Raw genomic sequence first — 27,636 nt, 5'->3', positions numbered from 1 at the left:
GCACGGTTTGAAAAATCAAGGTGCTCTTATAGGCCAGGTGAAATCAATTTGCTAAAAAAGTTGAATGCTTCCTTCATTGAGTGTCTCTGTTATCCAGTTATCAATGTTGGCTGACTAGTCTACAGCCTTTTTTCCCCCCCTTGCTCAGTAAAACACTCCATGAGCCTCAGGGGAGGTAGGCCCAGCCTTGGGTGAAATGTAATTGGCTTAAAGGCATAGTAGTTGTACTTTTCTCACTAGAAACTGGCTTAGGAATGGATGTGCAATTCTGGGCAATAAGAAATAAAAGATATTTGATGCAGACCTCTAGAAAAATTTACTTATAAAAAAGGTGCAAGAAAGGTATATACTTCTGGCCTTTGGACATGGCTCTGTGAAGATGGAATGTTTGGAGCTGCTGCAACCATTCTGTAAACATGAAGAGATCAACTGGAATGCAGAATCCAAGATGTCAAGGATGGTAAAGCTGAAAGACAGAAGGGCCGGGTGTGGTGGCTCATGCCTGTTACCTGAGCACTTTGGGAGGCCGAGGTGGGCAGATCATGAGGTCAGGAGATTGAGACCAGCCTGGCCAACATGGTGAAACTCCGTCTCTACTAAAAATACAAAAAATCGCCAGGTGTGGTGGAGGCGCCTGTAATCCAGCTACTCGGGAGGCTGAAGCAAGAGAATGGCTTGAATCTGGGAGGCGGAGGCTGCAGTGAGCCGAGATTGTGCCACTGTACTCCAGCCTGGGTGACAGAGCGAGACTCTGTCTCAAAAAAAAAAGAAGGGAACTGGGTTCGTGATGTCTTCAACGAGCTGCTGTAATAACCAAGCACAAGCCTAAACCTGGCATTCCTGTTACATGGGATAAAAACATTTATTGCATAAGCTATTTTGAACTTTTTTGTTACTGAAATGCAATTGAAGCATTCCAAGTGATAAACTGAAGAAGGAGAAATAAAACATAAGATAAAGAATTGGGTCACTCTAAGTATGAGCTACCAAAAGAAATCGGAATGTGTTACTTAACATGTTCACGCATAATTCTTATATAAAACTGTTAAGGCAACCCCACTAAAATAGATTGCTTCTATTTTTTAAATTAGGAATTGCAAAAATCTGCAATTAGAACAAAGGACAAAAGAAACAAAACTTTCTAAAAAAAAAAAAAACTTTGTTCATTTCCTAAATATTAGAATTACAGGTTTTCTAGGTTGTTCTTCTTACCATTAATTCTGATTCAACTCCTAGCTAAAACTGAAGGATTCTTTTTAATAATTCTCTGCTTCTCACTCCAACCATTTCTTATTTTATAAGACACCTATTCTAGATGATCCGTATGGGTCTAGGGCTCCTTAGCCCTCACCAAACAGTTGGTAACTTTTTGCTTCTCAAGTGAAGGATACTGTGAGTGATGAAAGTGTCCATCATAGTGCAGTAAATTTCACAAATCTGTGAGCACTTCTTCATAAAGTTACATCACTGGTCCTCAGCTCCAGGAGTAGGGGTGTTCAATACATGTTGAAAGATGGATGAAAAATGAAAACACTTTTTTCTTAAAATCCCCAAACCAAAAAATACCCAAAGGATTGTTATTGGGAAGAACATCCAATTACTGTGAAGAAAATCCCCAAGACTTTGGACTTGTTTTGTATTCCTTGCCAGGTTTATTGCGGGTCAGCTGCTTACAGGAGAAATTCAGGCTTCTAAGAGATGTAATTGTTTCTTGATGTGAGAGTGAAGAGGTTTATTTATCTGATCAGCCAGATAAAAGAATGCCAGTCACTGCTTCCATCTGCTTCTCTGGGCTAATAACCACCTTGAGTTATCCACCTGTCCAGATTTGCAGCACTCCAGGTGGGCATGAAACAAAATCTTCAGGAAATGACCCTCAATCTATTGAAATCACAGATTTTCAGATTTTACTAAGATTGTTCAGAACTAACACTGCGTATAGTTTATTAGTGGCTGAGGCTTAGCTTGATGAACTGTACTGAGAGCCAGATAAACACCCCTTGTCCTCTTGCGTATGGCACAGGTGGATGTTGGTCAGAGTTCACAGCAGTGGTACAGCTTCAAGAGTTGTCTAAGAAAAAAAAGGGCTTACAGCTTCAAAAAACAGGTGTCTGACATGCGGCATAAGCTGTCCCTCCTTGGAAATTTTATAATTACAAGGCACTCACGGCATTCTGAGAAGTCATGCCATGGTCAAGAATCTTTTGATCTTTGTATAACTATGTTTTTTTTTCATAAAGAACATACTTATTTAAGTATAGAATATTTCTTTTCATGTAACACTTAACTACCCACAAAGGACTCATGTTCTGAGGAATGGACATTCAGAGTCACTTGCCTGGGCCATATTTGTTTTCCTCATTTCTACCCGGCCTTCTATTGGGGCTTTTAACTGAACCAGCTTTATCTACAAAGAGAAATTCACAAGAGATGAACTTAAAAAGAAAAGCAAAGACCTCCAAACCAGGGAATTGCAAGTAATTTAGTTAGCACTTGTATTAGTTTGTTTTCACACTGCTATAAAGAAATACCCGAGACTGGGAAATTTATAAAGGAAAGAGGTTTGATTGACTCACAGTTCCACATGGCTGGGGGAGCCTCAGGAAACTTACAGTCATGGCCGAAGGGGAAGAGGCATGTCTTACATGGTGGCAGGTGAGAGACAGCAAGTAAGAGCAGGGAAAACTGCCATATAAAACCATCAGCTCTCATGAGAACTCACTATCAGCAGAAAAGGATGAGGGAAACCGCCCTTATGATCCAATCACTTTCCACCTGGTCCCTCCCTCAACATGTGGGGATTATAATTTGAGATGAAATTTCGGTAGGGACACACAGCCAAACCATATCGGCATTTATTGAGTAGATACTATTAGGCACTGTTTCAAATGCTTTGTATTTATTAACACAGTTAACCCTCAAAACAACCCAATGAGGTAAATCCTACTGTCACACATTACAAATAAGGAAAGCTGAGGCTCAGAGAGAATAAGAAATGTGCCTCAGCTAATAAGTGGAGAAACCACAATTTGAGCACAGGCTGGCCATTCTAGAATGAGCCCTCTTAACCATGATGTCATACTGCACTCTTTACTCTCCAAAGGTAGCAAAGCCAAAGAGACTTCCACTGTTCACCAGCATGGAAACATGAATTGTTCACTCTTGGCTCACAGGGGACTCCCAGAGAGGAGCCAGACCATCTGGGTTCACAAAGCCCCTCTGCACTTTCCAGCTATGACTTAACCTCTGTCTGCTTCGAGGTTTTGTTTCTCATGCTTTTCAAAATGTTAAAAAAGAGGCCAGGTGTGGTGGCTCACACGTGTAATCCCAGCACTTTGGGAGCCTCAGTGGGGTGGATCACGAGATCAGGATATCAAGATGAGGTGAAACCTCGTCTCTATTAAAAAGACAAAAAATTAGCTGGGTGTGGTAGCATGCGACTGTAGTCCCAGCTACTTGGGAGGCTGAGGCAGGAGAATCACTTGAACCTGGGAGGTGGAGCTTGCAGTGAGCTGAGATCGTGCCACTGCACTCAAGCCTGGGCCACAAAGCGAGACTCTGTCTCAAAAAAAAAAAGAGAAAAGGATGATTTCATGAGGCTGTGAGAAGTACTCAATATATGTCCACTATTACCCTGTCAAAGCTAATCTCATAATAGCCTCCACCTATTGATCCTGGTTTCATCCTCTATACTATGCCAGAACAAGCCTATCATCTTCTCTACAGTGGGCTTTCAAATATATACAGAGAGGTGACACAACACCCTTCTCAGGCTAAGGACTGCTGGATCCTCTCACTGAGTCTCCCAGGCTAGGGCCTTCACGGCACTTTCCCTTCTCATATTTTCAACAATTCTTATGCCAGTGCTTGGGATTTTTGATCTCTCTTTCCTGAACATCATATCACAAAGAATTTTTCTTATAGTCCTTCAAAGGTTAACATTTACTTCATAAGTGATGAAACTGTACTATAAACTAAAACATGAAACTTAAAGCAGAATTTTATTTTGAAAAGTTTGCTCCCTTTTTTATCTATCTTCCCTCTCACAAGAAATACTTTAATGCAACAGTGAGTCTTGAAAAGAGCCAGTTATATGGTCATGTTGAGAATTAGTTGAGTGTACGACTGCATGTTTTTCTTTTCTGTCACATTAATAAGAACTGAGTCTTTTTCATGCAAGATGATACTTCGAGAAGGATTTGACCAAATGCCTTCTAAATTCCCTCTTAATCCTGAGATTCTGTGATTTGCAGCTTCTTCTGCAAGTTTGTTCAATGTACACACATACTGAAGTCCTTATTCCAAAGCAGTAAGTTCATTAGACATTTTATTTAGGGGAAATCTCATTTTATAACTATAGTATATAGGCACACACACACACATATGTAGGTGTCTATATATAAACGTGTGTGTGTGTGCGTGTATACAGATATATATCTCCCATCTCCTGTTTTCTTCTAAGAAATTGCTTCTTCACAATGTGATTAAATTGGTTTTATAGTGGTTTATCTAGTCCTGCTGCTTATTCTCCCACTTGACATGTTAATCCCCTGTCTATTTTATCAGATAACCCTTTGGTTATTGCCATCAGATCTAAACAAATGCTTCCAGTGATGGAAATCGAGGGCAGCAACCTCCTTCATTCCAGAAGACCATGAAGAATTCTTGACAGAGAACAGCCCTTTGGAACAAATAAACACAAATAAACAAAAAGGCCCAGCTTTGCCCATTAGTTTCTCTGAAGGCATGGGCGAGGTCTGGGACACATAGGAAAACAAACATATTTAAATATAAACCTGTGATCAAAACTGTTCATTCAGAGAAGAACCTCCCTGAGAGGTGTTCACAAACTGTAAAGTAATGAGGTGTTTGCAAACAGTGGACAAAGCAGCACATGGAAATCAAATGTAGTCTTGTCTTTTCACAGTCACAGAATCACCCAATAATATACTAAAATCTAACCACAGCTAACACGTCTGCATGTGTCTTCATTTTTATGGTCACCATCTAGTCCCGCCATTCTTACAGGAAATGTCTCTTGGTAAAAAATTTAGGATTTTAATTAGGGGGAAAATATAAGTAATTACAAAGTATCAAACCCTTAGTAATTGAAGTTTACAAGGTTAAATCCTCAAATTTCATGTCAATCATACCATATATTCCAAGATACACAAATAAATCAGATATACACAGACACCAATGCAAGCAACACTACTTTTGTCTCATTTTGTATTTAATATTATCAAAGGCTTTATTAATGCCTTAAAAAACACAAAAAGTTATTGAACATACATTTATTATCTGGAGGAATAAATGCACTCCAAATGCTTATCATCAGAATTCTGGAAAAAGACATATAAATTCTCTCCAGTATTTTAAAATTGGTATCTAAATAATTTCATTTTGAACTAGGTTAGTAACCTAAGTTGTCTTCATTCAGCTTTTAAAATTGAAAAAAAAATTGTTTCAAATACAATAAAGACTTAAGTACACGTTCAAAATTTATTTTCTAGTACACCTTTCTGGCCAAAGGAGTTGAAGAATTTTTTTCCTTACTTTACTTAGGACAAATGTTGCCAGATTAAAAAATATATATATAACAGAATAGTAGTTGTAAAGACTAACTCTATATGAATGGTTTTAATCATAGCGCAGTTAAAATAACATTTAATATAGATTCATTTCGCTGGATGATGTCACCTTTTAAAACATCAGTATTTCTCATATCATTTCTGGATGGTCTTGACACATTCTTATCTCTTCTTCAACATGACTTCTTCATTTTTTTTCTCTAGAGTTTTCTTGAGTTAAAATAATGGCTTGAAGAAGATCATATGAGATCTAGTGGCTCTGTGATATTTCTTAAATGCTGGGCAAAGCTGGGCTAGTTGATAATGTAACTCATATTTTCAGTGCCCCAGGCTGGTTGGTTAGTCTGATAGAAGGCCTTAGTTCCTCTTGCAGATAAAGATAGAGTCCATTCTTCCACTAGTCCAGGGCAGTGGCCAAAGAAGTCCAGGAAAGGCATTACACGGAATGCCATTGTTTAGAAGGGATTTGGATTTAATGGCATTGTTATAGGTAAAGTATGTCCTGAGCAAAAATCTCATTCACTGAGTGTTTGGGGGAATGTTAAATTTTATAATCATAGTTGCCTTTCTCTGTGGAAAAGATTTATTTTACTTTAAGTTCTGGGAGGAAAAGATTTCTTTAATTTGCCATGATCATTTCCTCTCAATTTCTTTTCTTATAGTCATGCATACTCTGTAATCTAAATTTCTTGTTTATTTAAAAATCAGAGAAAAAAAACTCAAGGGGATAAAAACAAGCACAAAGTAAAGAAAGAAACCAATAATTTTGCCATTATACTTTCTCCTGGATAACTGCAGATATTTCTTATCATTTCTATTCTGTTTCAACATTGCAGAATACTACACTCGTGGCCCAATGGTGAAGCAATGTGCACGAGTGACAAAACATGGGAACCGGAAAAGGAATATAAATGTAAATCAAATTTTTAAAATCCCAGTAATGCAACAGCTTCTTTCCTTATTTATTGGATTAATGTCCCTTCCACATGAATTCCCATTTTGTTTCCAGGAGGCCATGCACCATAACCTCTAATAGCAAAGACTACTATTTGTAGTGCCTGTGGCCAGTATCTACTGGTGGCAAACTCGCAAAAGTCTTCTGGAAGACTCATAAAATTATGTTCTATTTGTTTTCTGGATTCAGGGGACCATGGAAATAGAAAAGGATAGAAACAAGGCATGCTTTTGAGGTTTCTTGGGCTGGGTAGTAGAAAAATAGGTATTTTCCTTTGGGGATTTTTGCAGCTGAGAATACTTTGTCATCTTCCTCAGTCTTTAAGGGAGTGGTAGGCTTTGGCAGTCCGGCTGTTGACAAAATCTGTCTTCTTAAACTGAGCCTTTGGGATAAGGAAACAGAAACGTGAAAGGTAACAAAACTGGCACACAAGAAAATGCAGTTTTTTAGTGATTTCTTACCAGGGTCAAGTGGGCCATTATTACCTGGCTCTGTTAACTATGACACATTCCTTGTTCACGTTCTTACCTTCTTGTAGGCATGGTGGAGTTCCGTGTGTGCCCACAGAGAGTACAGGAGGACGGAAGCAGCTTTACTTGCTTTGTTGCAGGCATAGCTGAAAAGAAAAGGACATTCTGAGATCAGGGAGAATGAGTGAGGCTTCTGGATGCTGTCTGTCGGCGTTCTGTAAGACCTCTTCACTCTTCAACTGCTCCTCCCCAGGAGCCGTCCATGAAGTCAGGCCACTCGGTGACCAGACAATTAGGCAGCAAACTCTGGAAGGAGGGGACCATATTTGTTTTTGTTTTCTTTTTAAACCACTAGCACAGTGCTAATAAATAAATAGTTTATAGGCCAGGAGGGGTGGCTCATGCCTGTAGTCCCAGCACTTTTGGGAGGCCAAGGTGGGTAGATCACGAGGTCAGGAGATCGAGACCATCCTGGCCAACATAGTGAAACCCCGTCTCTACTAAAAATACAAAATCTAGCTGGGTGTGGCGGTGTGTGCCTGTAATCCCAGCTACTAGGGAAGCTGAGGCAGGAGAATCACTTGAACCTGGGAACGGAGGTTGCAGTGAGCTGAGATCGCGCCACTGCACTCCAGCCTGGTGACAGAGTTAGACTCTGTCTCAAAATAAAAAAAAAAAATAAAAAAAATAAGCAAAGTAGTTTATAGAGAAAAATCCCTGATATTTATAAGGAATATATCTTTAGATATGTTATAAATTCCTGAATTATTTATAGAATAGAATCTATATTTGTATGGTTATAATGTATGTTTATAGAATAAAATGCATGAAAACATGACTGAAAATACATATGATTTTGTGACACCATGAATGTAGGAGTAATTTTCAAGTCAATAAAATAAATTCTTGTGGCAGCCCATTAAAGCAGTTTCAAAATCTCTTTACGTTTCTATATAGAGCAAATGGAAAACTTGTTCCTGCTATAAAACCAAGTGACCACTGCACTTGAACTGTACATAGTATTTCATATTCTGCTTTTTTTTTTTTGAGATGGAGTCTGTGTCACCCAGGTTGGAGTGCAGTGGTGCCATCTCGGCTCACTGCAAGCTCCGCCTCCCAGGTTCAAGCGATTCACTTGCCTCAGCCTCCTGAGCAGCTGGGACTACAAGTGTCCAACACCACGCCCGGCTAATTTTTTGTATTTTTAGTAGAGACCGGGTTTCACCATGTTAGCCACGGTGGTCTCAATCTCCTGACCTCACGATCTGCCTGCCTCGGCCTCCCATAGTGCTGGAATTACAGATGAGAGCCACTGTGCCCGGCCCATGTTCTGCTTTTAAATTTATTCTAAATGTCCCACTTCAGGCTTAGATCAGTGCTGCCTTGTATCTCTTTCTCTTCTATCACCTGATTAGCACATGGCTGAGTTTTTTTTTTTTTTTTTTAAACAAAGAAGTTTCCCCCCTCCCATAGCATAGGCATTTGTAAACATAAAACCAAAACCAGAGAGTGTAAAGATGTACAGAGAAGAGCATGCTGTGTTCCTTCAAGAGTGAAAAGCCTTTCTCTTCCATACTAGCCTGGCAGGGAGGAGCAGTCAAATCAGCACTTCACAGACTTGTTAGTACCTCCCGGACTTTTCAGAATCACTTGGTAATAACTGAAGGGCAAATAAATCCATCAAAGTGATGGGTCTCTAATATTGAAAAGTGTAAAAAGTTATTAAATTCCAAGACTGTTATATTCATAATGTTTGTTTATAAGTTGGTTGTTTGATACTTGGTATTCTTTTATTCAAAGATGTAATGTTATAAATGATAATTAGTTCCCAGGCTAGCCCACAAATGACAGGTCAGATATATAACACTCTAGTAAGGAAAGAGCAGCAGACACCACTGGCAAGAAGCTGCTTGTTAACTTTTGTTTTTGAAACAGGGGATGTGAGGACTCACAAGTGGACACTCAGGGCAATAAACAAGTAACAGAGTAGCTCACCCCCTATCTTGCTAAGCTACCAGAAGTTTCCAAAAGTAATTGCATATTCCCATGTGCAATAATTGTTATATCTGAATACTCAAATAATGAGCATCATAGTATCTTATGGTGATTTGCCTGGAAGTTTGGATGACTATTTGGAAGAAGAGTCATTTCTGTTTTCCAGCAGTAATTCATTCTCTCCACAAAGACTGAGCAACTCTAATACTATCTGCCAGCCTGTGGCGACAGGTGAATATTCTTGGGGAACTGACACTCCAGCCAGTGCTCAGGGCTTATTTTAATCTGACTCTGAATGCAGTCTTCCTTCCTCATGTGCACTGCAAAGTGGGGCTGCAGGGTAGAAGGGACCTAACTTGGGTGGGGCTGTGGTGGAGGTGACATGTACATCCCTGAACAGCCAAGCACACGTTTCTTCAGTACAGATGAAGCCATCTGCTTTGTAAGTCATTAGAAGTATGCTATCGTGGCCATTTCTTTTGTTTGGTTATTTACAAAAGTAACTTGTATCTATTTGTAAAAAGTCAAACAATTCCGAATTGTATAAAGAGAAAAAGATAATCTTCATGCCCCTTTCCAATCTCATCACTCTAAATTAACTAATAGGAAATAATTTGGTTAAAGAAGCATTTTCATTCTCACTTTTTTTTTTTAAATAGGGAAAAGTTGAAAACAGGAACACAGATATGGAATGACCTGCATTGGACCTTCTATTCTCAAAAGGGAATAAAATGTGGAAGAGATAAGATAGAGAAAAAACTGTGAAAGCAAGACTTTCTCATCAGGCTACCCCTCACTGCTTCTCCTGTGCCATCACTGCTGCTGCTGCTTCTTTTTTTCTTCTTTTTTGAGACAGAATCTTACTCCGTCAACCAGGCTGGAGTGCAGTGGCACGATCGTGGCCCACTGCAACCTCTGCCTCCTGGGCTCAAGCGATTCTCAAGCCTCAGTCTTCCAAGTAGCTGGAATTACAGGCACGCGCCACCACATCCAGCTAATTTTTGTATTTTAGTGGAGACAGGGTTTTGCCATGTTGGCCAGGCTGGTCTCAAACTTCTGACCTAAGTGATCCACCTGCTTGGACCTCCCAAACTGCTGGGATTACAGGCATGAGCCACTGTGCCCAGCCCATCACTGCTTCTTCTAAGCCACCTGGTGTGACGTTGCCTCCTAAGATGGAAATGAGGAAAAGGGCACATATCTGTCCGGAGGACTCCTGCTTTGCCTACATTCTGCTGTTATTAAATCACGGCTGTGGCTCTGGGAAACTAATTCATTAGGCCAATACAATGCTGGAATGCACTACCAAGTGAAGCTCTGGAGTCTGACCCTCTCTCGATACTTCAGAAGAGAAGGGACAAGCATGTGGTGTGGTGGCTTCAGTTCTTTCCTTGGCTGGTCACTGAGGGCTGGCCAGACGATCTGGCCTGGCTTTGCATCCTGTTTGCCGCCATGTTGCACATGATGACCCTGACTGCACATTCATAACTGGGCTGTTTACACACAGGGTGGTGAGGGGAAAGGGAGGCCGCTGACGGGCAGAAGCTGAAGTACTTACGCATCGCCTGCACTGATGGTCATAATTTTCTGGATGCCCCCGGTGTTTAGAAGGTCCCGTGCATTCTGGTAACTGTTTTGGATTATGTTGTTCAATGTGTAACAGGCAGAAGCTGTAGTTTCAATGAGAAGGTCAGTACTTGGGACTGTGTCAGGAATGATGGAAACCAAATCGGGGAGAGTTTCTTTGGCTAAAAAATGAAAAAAAAAGAACACTTGATTTAAAAGATTGTTTCTTAATCCCAAAATCTCAATACATTTTGGGTAACGAACATTCTTTTTTTTTTTTTTTTTTTTTTTTTGAGACGGAGTCTTGTTCTGTGCCCAGGCTGGAGTGCAGTGGCACGATCTTTGCTCAATGTAAGCTCTGCCTCCTGGGTTCACACCATTCTCCTGCCTCAGCCTCCTGAGTAGCTGGGACTACGGGCGCCCGCCACCACACCTAGCTAATTTTTTTGTATTTTTAGTAGAGAGGGGGTTTCACTGTGTTAGCCAGAATGCTCTCAATCTCCTGACCTTGTGATCAGCCCGCCTCGGCCTCCCAAAGTGCTGGGATTACAGGCGTGAGGCACCGCACCTGGCCAGGAACATTCTTAAAAAGAAACACAGCTGGTTAACAACACATGGAAAGATGTAATTTCCCTAATAACAAATTTTTTAAAATATTTGAAAAGAGGATACTCTGTGCTCAGCACATTGAAAATCTTTTCAGAATGTAATTTGGCAGAAATGTCAAGAACTTAAAACATTTTCATCTTCTTCAATTCGGTAATTCCATGTCTAGGAATACATCTTAAAACATCACTTTGAAAATGGAAAAGCTTTCTACAGAGATCTTTATGACAGTACTACATGTAAATGAAAACTAAAAGCCTGAATATCCTAATAATAGGAATATGATGAACTAAAACACACCTGCAAAGACTATTATTCATCACAAAACCTATCTATGGAGCATGTGTAATAAAAAGAAAATAATTATGCTAATAGTGTGTGTGAAAAATCAGTATATTTATTTATATAAAAATTACATAATATTATTGGCCAGGTTTGGTGGCTCACACTTGTAATCCCAGCACTTTGGGAGGCCGAGGCGGGTGGATCACTTAAGGTCAGAAGTTCAAGACCAGCCTGGCCAACACGGTGAAACCCCGTCTCTACCAAAAATACAAAAATTAGCTGGGCGTGGTGGCACCTGCCTGTGCCTATAGTCCCAGCTACTCAGGAGGCTGAGGCACAAGAATTGCTTGAACTTGGGAGGCAGAGGTTGCAGTGGGCAGAGATCACGCCACCATACTCCAGCCTGCGCAGCAGAGAGAGAGACCCTGTCTCCAAAAAAAAAAAAAAAAAAAAGAAAGAAAATAAAAGAATACACAATATTACCAAAAAACCCACATAAGAAACCTGAGGAAAAATGTTAATAGGAGCTGTTTTCTACAACAGTATTAATAGTGAACTAAAATCATTTTCTTTTTTTTTTTTTTGAGACGGAGTCTCGCTCTGTTGCCCAGGCTGGAGTGCAGTGGCGTGATCTCGGCTCACTGCAAGCTGTACCTCCCGGGTTCATGCCATTCTCCTGACTCAGCCTCCCGAGTAGCTGGGACTACAGGCGTCTGCCACCATGCCCAGCTAAGTTTTGTATTTTTAGTAGAGACGGGGTTTCACCTTGTTAACCAGGATGGTCTTGATCTCCTGACCTCGTGATCTGCCTGCCTCGGCCTCCCAAAGTGCTGGGATTACAAGCATGAGCCACCGTGCCCGGCCAAACTAAAATCATTTTTGAGGCCAGGCACAGTAGCTCATGTCTGTAATCCCAGCACTTTAGAAGGCCGAGGCAGGAGGATCACTTGAGCCCAGGAGTTTGAGACCAGTCTGGAAAATATAATGAGACCCTGTCTCTATTTTAAAAAGTACAATTAAATAAGTGAATAAATAATAAATGAATAATCTTTGCTTCCCAAGGTTTTTTTCAATACATAAGTAATACTACCATTCTAAAAAGAGAAATAAACTATTTTAAATGTACTTTTCTACTATGTATATAACTTCTTGGTTGTAAGTTTGAGTTTGGCTTTTTTTTGGTACTAACAAGAAAGGTATTTAAAAAAATAGACACGTCACTTTCACAATTAGGCTACAGAAAATAAAAAAGACACATAGACCAATGGAACAGAATAGAGAACCCAGAAATAAAGCCAAATACTTACAGCCAACTGATCTTTGACAAAGCAAACAAAAACACAGAGTGGGGCAAGGCCACCTTATTCAACATATTCAACAAATGGTGCTGGGATAATTGGCAAGCCACATGTAAAAGAATAAAGCTAGATCCTCATCTTTCACTCAAAAACCAACTCAAGATGGATCAAAGACTTAAATCTGAAACCTGAAACCATAAAAATTTTAGAAGATAATCATGGAAAATCTCTTCTAGACATTGGCTTAGGCAAAGAGTTCATGACCAAGAACCCAAAAGCAAACGCAACACAACGCAATATAAGTAAATGGGATCCAATTAAACTAAAAAGCTTCTGCACAGCAAAAGAAATAATCAGCAGAGTAAACAGATACCCCACAGAGTGGGAGAAAATATTCACAAACTGCATTCGACAAAGGACTAATATCCAGAATCTACAAGGAACTCAAATCAGCAAGAAAAAAGCCAAATAATTCCATCAAAAAGTGGGCTAAGGACATGAATAGACAATTCTCAAAAAAAGATATACAAATGGCATATGAAAATTTTTTTGATAAGCTTCAAACAAACATGAAAAAAATGCTCAACATTGCTAATTATCATGGAAATGCAAATTAAAAGCACAATGAGATACCACCTTACTCCTGCAAGAATGACCATAATTTAAAAATCAAAATATAATAGATGTTGGCATGGATGTGGTGAAAAGGGAACACTTTTACACTGCTGGTGGGAATGTAAACTAGTACAAGTACTATAGAAAACAGTATGGAGATGCCTTAAGGAACTAAAGTAGAACTACCATTTGATCCAGCAATTCCACTACTGGGTATCTACCCAAAGTAAAAGAAGTCATTATATGAAAAAGACACTTGTATATGCATGTGTATAGCAACACAATTCACAATTGCAAAATATGGAGCCAATCAACCAATGAGTGGATACAGAAAATGTGGTATACATACACCATGGAATACTACTCAGCCATTAAAAAGAAAGACATAATGGCCTTTGCGGCTAAATTGGATGAAATTAGAGACCACTATTCTAAGTGAAATAACTCAGGAATGGAAAACCAAATATTGTATGTTCTCACTTATAAGTGGGAGATAAGCTATGAGGATGCAAAGGAATAAGTGATATAGTGGATTTTGGGGACTTGGGGGAAAGGTAGGAAGGGGTGAGGGATAAAAGACTACACATTGGGTACAGTGTGCACTCCTCAGGTGACAGGTGCACCAACATCTCAGAAATCATCACTAAATAACTTATCCATGTAACCCAACACCACCTGTACCCAAAAATTTATTGGACAATTTAAAAAGGTATTACTATTTGACAAGTCCACTGGAACTTGTCCTATGGTACATATTTTGGTCAATATGAACTTGTGCTTAAACTTTTTGTAATAGTTATTTTCATGTATGTTTTCCTCTTTTTCCTCTAACCACTTTAGACTCTTCTTAAAAGACAGAAAGCATGCATCTTTTGCTTTTGCTGATCCCCACAGTTCCCGAATATGTGTTGCATTGATCAGGAATTAACAAATACTGCCTAATTTTATTGTGTGCCTTCATCTGTGTTCACATGGCATCTTGAAGCACATTTCTCTCTCTGTGATACTGGATTGTAATGAATTGTGTGACTGTCTCAACCTCAAATGACACTGTGGGTTCCTTGAAGCCAATTATCTTACTTATTTCTGTGTTTCCAGCATTGATCATTATTCCTGAAATGGACAAGTACTCAATAAAAGGCACTGAATGATATGTCATCATAATACCTGGACCTGATTGACAGGTAAGACATACCTTCTGCTCACAGGCCTGAACTCTTTCTTTTTGACTGTGGTTCAAGCACACAGCATACTGTGGAGAGCTCAGTGTTCATCTAAAGCCAGAGGGCTTTAGTTTCAGTCCTGGTTCTGCTACTTTATGGCTCTATGGCCTGAGCAAGCTATTTAACGTCTCTGTTTGTTTTTCCCTAAGTTGCAATGTGAGATAATAATGTCTATGTCACAGGGTTATTTTGAGGGAATGAATCAATGCATGTTAAGTGTATTATAGTACTGCGCATGTGGTAAGCTCTCAATGGATGCTATTATCAGAAGGCTTCCTCCTTTTAATAAGTTAAACTATAGAATGAAAGGCCTTGACTGGCAAAGTAGCACTGTGAGATACATACCTGCCTCTTCTGTGTGAAATCTGTTATTCTGTTACCATGCCCCATTGCCTATGTTTACGTTTTTGAAAAAATGTAAGTTTCAAGTTTATTTCTCTAGATGTAAGTAAAATGTAACAACTTTATTGCAGGTGAGAACAGGGAAAGTTACCTGGCTTAGAAAGCTCTGGTGAGAAACACAAAGCGTATGTTCAAGATGATTTTCACTTATGTCTGGCTATTAAAATTCTGAATTAAGAGAAGTCCTTTTACTTATATATTTGACATGAAGCCAATTTGGAATTTTAAAATTGCATTTATCTTGCTGAAGCCTCTTCTCTCTGTTATACTTAAAGTGAAGTGTATCAACAGAATCATCTACTATAAACCAGGTGGCTACGGCTATACCTTCCCAACATTTAGGGGACTGCAGAGCCTGAGGCCAACAGCATTTCTGCCCTGAAGGTACATGCTTAATGTGTACAGTGCCATTATTTACCTTGGCGGTGTTTTAAAGATGGAGTCAATTTTTCATTTGGGGAAAGAACAAAAAAGGGAAGGATAATACACCTCTATTGAAGTTCAGCACAAAAGACCACGGGGAGAGCATTTTAATAATTTTGAGAGTGCCTATGGTGAGGTCTCTTTCAGATTCACTGAGAATGTTCCAGGTTGTCTCTACTCATAATGAGCATGAAACCATTGTATAAAACCTCCTGTCAAATGTGCTGCTGGCTGGCTTTGAAAATGACATTACTAAAACATAACTGCAGCCTTTAATATCTCTGGGGCTATATGTGTGCATATTTAAAAATCTAATCCATTAAAACAAGCAAAATACTGTTTATATTTTTTGTGAAATGTGAAAAACTGAGTTTGAGTTGTTAGAAACGACCTATTTATAGAGCATTACGAAGCATGTTTAAGTTTAGCATTATCTTTCTATCATCTCATTTTGTAATTTTCTACTTGATACAACAAACATTTATCACATACTTCTTGGTATAAGCAAATAAATAAAAAATTATGTTATTTGATAATGTAACACCATTATCATCTCTGTCAATAATACAAAGGCAAAATACGTCTCATCGCAGTTACCCAAAAAAAGATGCCAAATTTGCTATATTCAGTGACTCCTTTTTTGTCTTTATATTGTGATTATCTGCTTATCCATTTTTTTAATAGTCCAACGCACTGCCAAACTACTAAAGTAAATTACCATTACATGTGTTTTTCAAATGTTCTAGAATTATGGTGCTTAAGAGAGCCACAGAGAGAACATTCTGAAAGACAACTATATGGATAAGACTTCATTGGATGGTGTGACTGAGGGTGCCACCCAGTGAAAAATATCAACAGTATTACTTATCTTGTTAATTATTAGTATGCTCTAAAATTTTTCTTTTGTAGTAATTTTTTAAAAAATGTTGGGTATTTAAAAAAATCTCTGGTGAGATCCACCGAGAAAGCCTCTTTGTGATACCTGGCAGCAGAAAAGGCAGGCCGGTTTATCACCTACTCCTTACTTCCATTTCCAGTGCATCTTTGTGAACGGGAGGGGATATAGACAATGTTTCATAGCATTGTATCTTCAGCATGTACATATTACACATAGATACTTATACCGACTCACCAATTTCATTCTGCAGAGAAAGATTCCGGGACAGATTTCTTAGCAGCGAGATGGCTGTCTTTTTCACACTTAGGTCACCGACATGCAGCATCTTTCGGGTGTGCTGCAGGCCATTTTCCTTCTGGACAACTGCCTGAGCCACTGACATCGGCATCTGTTTTGTGAGACACATCTTATAAGTGCTATTGTGTTTGATTTCATGATAATATTAAGTTTTCTGTAGATTACCAGAGGTTGATGAAAATGTTTTATTTTATTTTTATTTTATTGGTTTATTTTGAGATGGAGTCTCTCTCTGTCACCCAGGCTGGAATGCAGTGGTGTGATCTCAGTTCACCATAACCTCCACCTCCCAGGTTCAAGTGATTCTCCTGCCTCAGCCTCCGGAGTAGCTGGGATTACAGGTGTGTGCCACCACACCCAGCTAATTTTTTTGTACTTTTGGTAGAGATGGTGTTTTATCATGTTGGCCAGGCTGGTCTCGAACTCCTGACTCAGGTGATCCATCTGCCTCAGCCTCCCAAAGTGTTGGAATTACAGGAGTGAGCCACTATGCCCGGCTGAAGATGTTTTAAAAATTAGAACTGTGATGAAACTAGTCTAAATTAGGTTTTCAAGTCAATTACTAGATAAAAACTGTTTATTCAGTACATTTAAATGCAATCTTGGGGCTGGGCGTGGTGGCTCACACCTGTAATCCCAGCACTTTGGGAGGCCAAAGCTGGCGGATCACCTGAGGCCAGGAGTTCAAGATCAGCCTGGCCAACATGGTGAAACCCTGTCTCTACTAAAAAATACAAAAATATTAGCCAGGTATGGTGGTGCGTGCCTGTAATCCCAGCTACTCAAGAGGCTGAGGCAGGAGAATAGCTTGAACCTGGGAGACAGAGGTGGCAGAGAGCCAAGATTGTGCCACTGCACTCCAGCCTGGGTGACAGAGCAACACTCTGTCTCAACAAGCAAACAAACAAATAAATGTAATGCAATGCAATGTTGGATTTAATTAGGTTATTACTTTTTTTGCATCTGTGTTTATAAATAAAATGGATTAACCTTTTCCTTGTACTACCCTTTTCACTTTTAGAATCAAGGTTATACTAACATCATTCAGTTAGTTGGGTAGTATTTAATCTTTTTCTATCTCCTTTAGCTGTTTGTGTAATACAAGAATAATCTCTTCTTTTGGGCTTGGTAGAATTTAGCCATACAGATTGAATATCCCTTATCTGAAATGCTTGAGACCAGAACTGTTTTGGTTTTTTTTCAGATTTTGGAAGATTTGCAAATGTACAATGAAATATCTTGGGGATATCTTGGGGATAGATAGAACTAAGTCTGAACATGAAATTCATTTATCTTTCATATGCACCTTATACTCATAGCCTGGAGGTCATTTTATACAATATTTGTAATAATTCTGCGCATGAAATAGTTTGTATACATGGAAGCATCAGAAAGCAAAGGTGTCACTATCTCAGCCACCCACATGGACAATCTGTGGTTGTTTGGCATCACCATTATTCTTGACTCTGAATTCATATACTACGATAGGCTATCATTTTCTTACACATGTACTCAATAGTTAAAAATATGGTATGCCATTAAAAGTTAAAAAAAATAATGTGTTCAGGTAACTAAGCAGCACAGTAGCATCACCAGAATACCTGTCTCAGCTGTCTAACAGCAACAGACAACGGCAGGCTTTCTGTCTCTAACTACCATGCTGTGTTTTGATGGAAAGGTTATTGTCTACTGTTTTTTGTTTGTTTTTTTCCAGTGAGAAGAAACATGAAAAGCAATTGAGGGATGAGGAACTGGGTCCTTTAGGGATGAGGAGGCATTCTGTTGGGTGGTTTTGCAAAATGTTGCCTCTAGAGTCATCTGCCTCATTAACAATGGTTTTTTCTTCAACTTTTAAGTTCAGGGGTACACGTGTAGGATGTGTAGGTTTGTTACATAGGTTAATGCGTACCATGGTGGTTTGCTGCACAGATCATCCCATCACCTAGCCCAGCACACATTAGCTATTCTTCCTGATGCTCTCCCTCATCCCCCCAAGTCCCCAACAGGCCCCACTGTGTGCTGTTCCCCACCAAGTATCCATGTGTTCCCATTGTTCAGCTCCCACTTATAAGTGAGGCCATGTGGTGCTTGGCTTTCTGTTTGCCAAGGATAACGGCTTCCATCTCCATCCATGTCCCTGCAAAGGACATGATCTCGTTCCTTTTTATGGCTGCACAGTATTCCATGGTGTGTATGTATGACATTTTCTTTATTCAATCTATCACTGATGGGCATTTGCGTTGATGCCATGTCTTTGCTATTGTGAACAGTGCTGCAGTGAACACACACATTCATGTATCTTTTTATGAGAATGATTTATATTCCTTTGAGTATATACCCAACAATGGAACTGCTGGGTCAAATGGTATTTCTGCCTCTAGATCTTTGAGAAATCACCACACTGTTTTCCACAATGGTTGAACTAATTTGCACTCCCACCAATGGTGGAAAAGCGTTCCTTTTCTCTGCAACCTCATCAGCATCTGTTGTTTTCTGACTTTTAATAATTACCATTCTGACTGGCATGAGATGGTATCTCACAGTGGTTCTGATTTGCGTTTTTCTAACGATCAGTGATGTTGAACTTTTTTTCACGTTTGTTAACCACATGTATGTCTTCTTTTGAGAAGAGTCTGTTCATGTCCTTTGTCCACTTTTTAATTTTTTTTTTGTTTTTGTCTTGTAAATTTGTTTAGGTTCCTTGTAAACGCTGGATATTAGACCTTTGTCAGGCAGATAGACTGTAAACACTTTCTCCCATTCTCTAGGTTGTCTGTTCACTTGATGATAGTTTCTTTTGCTGTGCAGAAGCTCTTTAGTTTCACTGCATCCCATTTGTCAATTTTTGCTTTCATTGCTATTGCTTTTGGTGTTTTTGTCATGAAATCTTTGCCGTTGCCTATGTCCTGAATGGTATTGCCTAGATTTTCTTCTAGGGTTTTTATAGTTTTGGGTTTTACATTTAAGTCTCTATCTTGAGTTAATTTTTGTATAAAGTGTAAGGAAGGGGTCCACTTTCAATTTTCTGCATTTGACTAGCCAGTTCGCCCAGCACGGTTTATTAAATAGGGAATCCTTTTCCCATTGCTTGCTTTTGTCAGGTTTGCTGAAGATCAGATTGTTGTAGGTGTGCAGTCTTATTTCTGAGTTCTCTATTCAATTCCACTGGTCTATGTGTCTGCTTTTGTACCAGTACCATGCTGTTTTGGTTATGGTAGCTTTGTAATACAGTTTGAAGTCAGGTAGCATGATGCCTCTAGCTTTGACCTTTTTGCTTAAGATGGTCTTGGCTATTCGGCTCTTTTTCAATTCCATATGAATTTTAAAATAGTTTTTTTTTTCTAATTCTGTGAAGAATGTTAATGGTAGTTTAATGGGGATAGCATTGAATCTATAAATTACTTTGGGCAGTAGTTTATTGAGAGCTTTTACCTTGAAGGGATGCTGAATTTTATCAAAGGCCTTTTCTGCATCTATTGAGATCATGTGGTTTTTGTCTGTAGTTCTGTTTATGTGAGGGATTACATTTATTGATCTGCAAATGTTGAACCAACCTTGCAGCCCAGTGATGAAACCCACTTGATGGTGGTAGATACGCTTTTTGACATGCTGCTAGATTCAGTGTGCCAGTATTTTACCGAGGATTTTTGTATCGATGTTTGTCAGGGATATTGGCCTGAAGTTTTCTTTTTTTGTTGTTATATCCCTGCCAGGTTTTGGTATCAGGATGATGCTGGTCTCATACAATAAGTTAAGGAGGAGTTCCTCCTTTTCAATTTTTTGGAATAGTTTCAGTAGAAATGGTACCCATTCTTCTTTGTACCTCTGGCAGATTTCAGCTGTAAATCTATCTGGTCCTCGGTTTTTTGTGGTTGGTAGTCTATTTATTACCACCTCAATTTTAGAACTCATTATTGGTCTATTAAGGGATTCGATTTCTTCTTGGTTCAGTCTTGAGAAGATGTATGTGTCCAGAAGTTTATCCATGTTTTCCTAGATCTTCTAGTTTATGCGTATAGAGGTATTTATAGTATTCTCTGATGGTTGTATGTATTTCTGTGGGGTCAGTGGTGATATCCCCCTTATCATTTCTGATTGTGTTATTTGATTCTTCTCTCTTTTCTATTAGTCTAGCTAGCAGATCGTTTTATTAATTTTTTTTTTTTTTTCAAAAAAACAGCTCCTGAATTTGTTGATTTTTTGAAGGGTTTTTTTTTGTGTGTGTGTCTGTATCTCCTTCGGTTCAACTCTGATCTTGGCTATTTCTTGCCTTGGGGTTTGTTTGCTCTTGGTTCTCTAGTTCTTTTAGTTGTGATGTTAGGTTGTTACCTTGAGATCTTTTCTTTTTTCTTTTTTTTGAGATGGAGTCTCATTCTGTTGCCCAGGCTGGAGTGTAGTGGCACAATCTCGGCTCACTGCAAGCTCTGCCTCCTGGGTTCACGCTATTCTCCTGCCTCAGGCTCCCAAGTAGCTGGAACTACAGGTGCCCACCACCACACCCGGCTAATTTTTGTATTTTTAGTAAAGACGGGGTTTCAACTTGTTAGCCAGGATGGTCTCTATCTCCTGACCTTGTGATCTGCCCACCTTGGCCTCCCAAAGTGCTGGGATTACAGGCACGAGCCACCGTGCCTGGCCACCTTGAGATCTTTCTAGCTTATTGATCTGGGCATTTAGGATTACAAATTTCCCTCTTAACACTGCTTTAGCTGTGTCCCAGAGATTCTGGTACACTGTCTGTTTGTTCTCATTAATTTCAAATCACTTCTTGACTTCTGCCTTAATTTCACTATTTATCCACAAGTAATTCAGGAGCAGGTTGTTCAATTTCTATGTACTTGTGTAGTTTTGAGTGAATTTCTTAATCTTGAGTTCTAATTTGGTTGCACTGTCATCTGAGAGATGGTTTCCTATGATTTCGGTTCTTTTGCATTTGCTAGGGAGTGTTTTACTTCTAATTATATGAACAAGTTTTGGGTAAGTGCTATAGGGTGAGGAGGGGAATGAATATTCTGCTATTTTTTGGTGGAGAGTTCTGTAGATATCAGGTCTGCTTGATCCAGAGCTGAGTTAACTCTTCTTGATGAATTGAACCCTTTACCATTATGTAATGCCCCTCTTTGTCTTTTTTTGATCTTTATTGATAGTTTAAAGTCTGTTTTGTCAGAACTAGGATTGCAACCCTTGCTTTTTTCTGTTTTCCATTTGCTTGGTAAATTTTCCTCTATCCCTTTATTTTGAGCCTAAGTGTGTCTTTGCATGTGACATGGAAGACAGGACACCAATGGGGTTTGGTTGTTTATCCAGCTTGCCATTCTGTGTCTTTTAGTTGGTGCATTTAGCCCATTTACATTTAAGGCTAGTATTGTTATGTGTGAATTTGATCCTGTCATCATGATGCTAACTGGTAATTTTGCAGACTTGTTTATGTGGTTGCTTCATAGTGTCACTGGTCTGTGTACTTCAATGTGTTTTCATAGTGGCTGGTAATGGTTTTTCCTTTCCATATTTAGTGCTTCTTTCAGGAGCTTTTGCAAGGTAGGCCTCGTATTGATGAATTCCCTCAGCATTTGCTTGTCTGCAAAGGATCTTATTTCTCTTTTGTTTATGAAGCTTAGTTTGGCTGAAAATGAAATTCTGTGTTGGAAATTCTTTTCTTTAAGAATTTTAAATATTGGCCCCCAATCTCTTCTGGCTTGTAGGATTTCTGCTGAGAAGTCTGCTGTTAGTCTGATGGGCTTACCTTGTAAGTGATCTGGCCTTTCTCTCTGGCTGCCTGTGACATTTATTCTTTCATTTTGACCTAGAATCTGGTAAGTATGTGTCTTGGAGATGATCTTCTCATAGAGTATCCTACTGGAGTTCTCTCCATTTCCTTAATTTGAATGCTGGCCTGTCTTGCTAGGTTTGGGAAATTCTATTGGGATGATATACTAAAGTATGTTTTCCAACTTGGTTCTGTTCTCCCTGTCTCTTTCAGGTACCCCAATCAGTCGCAGGTTCCATCTCTTTACATAATCCCACATTTCTTGGAGGTTTTGTTCATTCCTTTTCATTCTTTTTTCTCTATTCTTGTCTGCCTGTCTTATTTCAGAAAGATAGTCTTCAAACTCTGAGGTACTTTCCTCCGCTTGGTCTATTCTGCTATTGATACTTGTGATTGCATGGTGAAGTTCTCATGTTATATTTTTCAGCCCTATCAAGTCAGTTATGTTCCTCTCTAAACTGGCTATTCTGGTTATCAGCTCCTGTATTATTTTATCATGATTTTTAGCTTCTTTGCATTGGGTTACAACGTGCTCCTTTATCTCAGCGAAGTTTGTTGTTTCCAACCTTCTGAAGCCTACTTCTGTCAACTCCGCCATCTCAGCCTCATCGCTGTTCTGAGCCCTTGCTGGAGAGGTGTTGTCATTCTTCTCATCTGGAGGAGAAGAGGCACTCTGTTTTTTTGAGTTTTCAGTGTTTTTGCACTGATTCTTTCTCATCTTTGTGGGCTTATCTACCTTTGACCTTTGAGGCTGCTGACTTCTGAAGGAGTTTCTGTGGGCTCTTTTTTGTTGATGATGTTGTTGTTTTCTGTTTGTTTGTTGTTGGTTTTTTTTTTTCTTTTCACATTCAGGCTACTGACTGTTAGCAACCACAGGGCTACTGTGGTTTGCTGGGGAACTGCTCCAGACCTTAGTTGCCTCTGCTTTTCCTGTACTTGGAGGTATCAACAGTGAAGGCTGTGAAGCAGCAAAGATGGCAGCCTGCTCCTTCCTCTGGACACTCCATCCCAGGGTGGGTACTGACCTGCTTCTGGCCCAAATGCTCCTTTTGGAGGTGTCTGGAGACCCTTATTGAAAGGTCTCACCTAGTCAGGAGGAATGGAATTAGGGACCTGCTTACAGAAGCAGTCTGGCTGTAGACCAGCTGTGCTGTGTTTGGGAGGACCCTTCCTCATCCGGACTGCCCAGACTCTCTAGAGTAGGCAAGCTGGAACAGCTCAGTTGACCGAACCATAGAGATGGCAGCCTCCCCTCTTGCTGGGAGCTCCATCCCAGGGAGAGATCAGAGCTCTCTGTCCATATAAGCCTGGCTGGAGTAATTAAAGGCCCCCCACAGGGAGGCCCTGCCCAGTGAGGAGGAATGGATCGGGGTCCCACTTTAAAGCAGTTTGGGCACAATCTGGCACAGCAGCTGTGTGGTGTTGGGGGGGTATCCCTTCCTCATCTAGACCACCCAGACTCTCTGGAGCTGGCAGGCTGGAATGTGCTGTTTACCGAACCATAGAAATAGTAGCCACCCCTCCCCCAGGGAACTCCCTCCTGTTTCAGGCAGACTCACTGTGTTGCCATTGGCTGGCTGGAATTCCCATGCCAGTGGGTCTTAACTTGTGAGGTGCTGTGGAAGTAGGGCCCTCAGAACAATGCTGCTTGGCTCCCTGGATTCAGCCCCCTTCCTAGGGGAATGTACAAAGGTATCTGTCACCTTGCTGGGAATTCCAGGGTGGAGTATGTAAAACTCTTGTCTCTGTGTGTACCTGTGCTGAGGCTCCACACAGCTCTGTTTATTGGATCCAAGGCCCTGGTAGTGTGGGCTCATGAGGGGATCTCCTGATCCACAGGTTGCAAAGATCTGTGGGAGAAGCATGGTTTCCTGGGCGGGTTGCACAATCAGTCACTGCTTCCCTCTGCTAGGGGTGGGGGTTCCTTTGGCTCCGTGAGGCTCCTGGGTGGGCCACTGGCCCACTCTGCTTTTCTTTATTCTCTCCAGGTCAGGATGATTGTCTAGTCAGTCCCAGTGTGAGAACCTGGATATTTCAGCTGAAGGTGCTGAATTCACTCGACGCTTTCATTCCTCTCTGTACTGTGGGCTGCAGCTGCTTCTTAATGGGCCCTCTTGGTTCCCAACTCAACAATGGCTCTTATTTTAGCAGTCTCTCTTTGATTTTATAAATAGAATGAGTTGTTCTGTTATGAATGCCTGCTGCTCTAGTTCTTCAATAAGCCCATCACACAATTTCACCCTGTCATCTATAGGCACTTTTTCTGCAGTGTTAACAACATTACTATTATCATGATTACCTTATTCAGAATCATTTTGGCCATTTCACCATTGGTCAATGAATGAACAAGTGGAGACTTGTTATCAATGTTAAAAACTTCTTTAGTATTCACTTCTTCCAGCTTACTGACGGATTATGAAGTCTATTTTTTTGCAAAGGTAAGGAGTTCAGCCATCTTTTTTTCTCACTTGACATATATAATTCTTCAAAGCCACCATCTAGTTTATCATTACCACTGGACACAGCTGTAGGCCGGAGTTGTGCCAGGCATGCACACCTGTTTCAAGCAATGGCAACAGCATATAGAGCATCCTCAGGCTAAACTCCTTTTGAACACTTTCTCACACCCACACCTCTGCACACTGCTGCTAGCCAGCATGCTGTTCAAGAAAAGTGTTTTTTTAATGTACTCTTTATTGATCTAAGGATACTCTGGTCACATGGCTAAAATGATGAAGTCACATTTGAGGGAAAGTACATAGAATAGACATTTTTAAAATGAGAATTTCAGCTGGGAGATGAGCAGAACAATTGTCATGTAATAACAAAATCTTGCAGTCATCATCCAGTCGAGTCTCCCTGCAGCAAGCATTAGCCACTTGGTACCAAATGTTTGTGAAACCAATCAAAAAAGATGTCCCTGGTGCTCCATGTCTTTCTGTTAGCATAATAACAGACTGGTAAGAAACTTGCTCCTTGAAAACAGTGAGGACACAAGTTTTTATCTATCACCCCACTTATGTGTGCCTGATGCATTAACACATCCCAGCATATTCTGTCCTTGGCAGCCTTAGTTCTAGTAGGTGCTGTTTCATCAGCTGTAGTCAGTGTCTTTCTGAGGCAATGATGCCAAAACAGTGATGTTTCATCAGCATTATAGACTTGTTTTGGCTTCAGATTTTCATTAGCCATGACTGGCAAACTCAATGAATTTCTTCACTGCTTTGTGATCAGCAGATGCTTTATCATCACAAATCTTTAAAAATGTAATGCTGTGTCTTTTCTTAAATTTCTGCAACCAGCCTATTGATTATTCACATTCCCTTTTAATTTTCAGTTCATCAAAATCTTTGCTTGTTTCACGGTCAGCATACCATTATGTGGCATGTGTTCCCTGTGACGTGGAAAGATCCGCACTTTCAATACATGATCAAGATCTTCATGTTTGGCTTTATGCAGTTTTCTAATTTTCACTAACTTCTGTGAATCAGTTTCAGCACAGAACTTCAACAATGTATCCTTCTGTTTCTTCAGGTCATATATGGATGTTTCATATACTCCTGTCCAGTTTCTCCAACAGCTTGGCTTTCTGTGCTAGAGGTAAACATAAATGCTTCCTCTTTTTATCAGCCTAAGGGGTATCTGTAGGTCATTTTGTCATTTTCAGCAATACCTTTATACCACAGAGCAAACAGTAAGCAAACAAACACAGTTGAGTCATGCATGTAGGTCTTGGCTCCATGTGGGGCATTGTGGGAAACCTGCCATCAGCATGCCTGGCCTGCACACATGCCATTTTACTATCCTTTGTGGGTGTGCTTGCTTGTGTGGGGGAAACTGGGTGTCTGTGGAAAAGATATATGGCAGCTGAAGGGAGCTGGGAGGGATTTGTTTTTTTTTTCTTTTCTGCTTGGGGATGCCGAGTAAACTGTGTATTGTGTGCCTGCGTTTTGACTTGACTCGCCATATAAGGTCAAGTGTAACATTTTCAACGCATGGTGTCATGCTGGTGCTAAAAAGGTTTTGGATTTTGGAGCATTTCAGATTTTGAAAATTTGGATTAGGGATCCTCAACTTACATTGCTGCGTATCTGTCACTCACTTCCACGGTGACATGGAATCTGTGTTCACCCAGAAAGCTAACTGAGCTGAGAAAAAAATCTTAAAGGGAGATGTCTTTCATTATCATTTCAGTTTATTTACCGGTTGATAATTAGTCATCTTTTCTATTTCTTCTTGTTCAAGTTTTGGGAATTTACACAGGTTAATTAATTTACACTTTTTTTTTTTTTTTTGAGATGGAGTCTCGCTCTGTCACCCAGGCTGGAGTGCAATGGCGTGATCCTGGCTCACTGCAACCTCTGCCTCCTGGGTTCACGCCATTCTCCGAGTAGCTGGGACTACAAGCGCCCGCCACCACGCCAGCTAATTTTTTGTATTTTCAGTAGAGACGGCGTTTCACCGTGTTAGCCAGGCTGGTCTTGAACGCCTGACCTCAAGTGATCCACCTGCCTCAGTCTCCCAAAGTGCTGGGATTATAGGCATGAGCCACTGCGCCCGGCCATTATTAACTTTTAAATGGGAAAACCCATCACTATTTCCATACAAACGACCTGCCAATTGACTTTCTATAACCCACTTAGAAGTTTGGATCTATATTCGGTCAAATCTGTGTTAACTGATCACAGTCCTTGCATTTGTTATTCCTGGCTGTAGCTGTAAACTATCGCAAGCACAGTCAGTCTGAAGGTGAGAATTGTATTTTTGAAAATATAAAATGTCTTGACTTCCAGGAGCTTACTAGAGAAATAAAAAAGTGTAGCTTGCAGTTTTCAAAACCAATTCATCACAAGATTGAAGGTTATAAATCTAAATAATGGTCAGTGATAGCCCAATAGTGACCAGACAAACATAAAACAAAAACGTAAACAAAACCAAAGCAAAAAACCAAAAAAAAAAAAAACCCAAAACAAACAACCAAACAAATAGTCTAAGCCATAAGGACCCCTTGTGAACTCTCATGTGGATGTCTGGATTTTAGGAACAGGATTATCAGATCAGTGGGAGAAAATGTATAAACATTGGGAAGTAGAATCATTTCATTTTGGGCCTTTGGATATGACTTTAATGTTAATCAACTTACTTTAAACTGAGCCTGCTTAATATATAATGAAACAAATAATTGTCATGTCTTATTGTTTTTATAATTTAATCAGTATCTTTTTTTCTTTCAATATATATATTT

The 27,636-nt window shown here is 39.9% G+C and overlaps 1 protein-coding gene across 1 annotated transcript in view; it reads right to left on the bottom strand.

Annotated features, from left to right (window-relative positions):
• Positions 1 to 5,222: 5,222 nt before the first annotated feature.
• The window catches only part of PKP2 (plakophilin 2), a 117,599-nt gene continuing 95,185 nt past the window's right edge, over positions 5,223 to 27,636 (bottom strand). Inside the window, exons 10-13 of the mRNA XM_017886048.1 lie at positions 16,562 to 16,715; positions 10,570 to 10,759; positions 7,075 to 7,162; positions 5,223 to 6,928 (exon numbers count right to left, since the gene is read on the bottom strand). Coding sequence (XP_017741537.1) covers positions 6,860 to 6,928; positions 7,075 to 7,162; positions 10,570 to 10,759; positions 16,562 to 16,715 — 501 coding nt within the window. The 3' untranslated portion in view covers positions 5,223 to 6,859. The remainder of the gene's footprint in view (positions 6,929 to 7,074; positions 7,163 to 10,569; positions 10,760 to 16,561; positions 16,716 to 27,636) is intronic.

This window comes from Rhinopithecus bieti, unplaced genomic scaffold (genome assembly GCF_001698545.2).
Source record: "Rhinopithecus bieti isolate Rb0 unplaced genomic scaffold, ASM169854v2 scaffold_72, whole genome shotgun sequence".
Lineage (NCBI taxonomy): Eukaryota > Metazoa > Chordata > Mammalia > Primates > Cercopithecidae > Rhinopithecus > Rhinopithecus bieti.
Note: the sequence above shows the minus strand (reverse complement) of the source record. Positions and strands in the feature narration are given on the sequence as shown.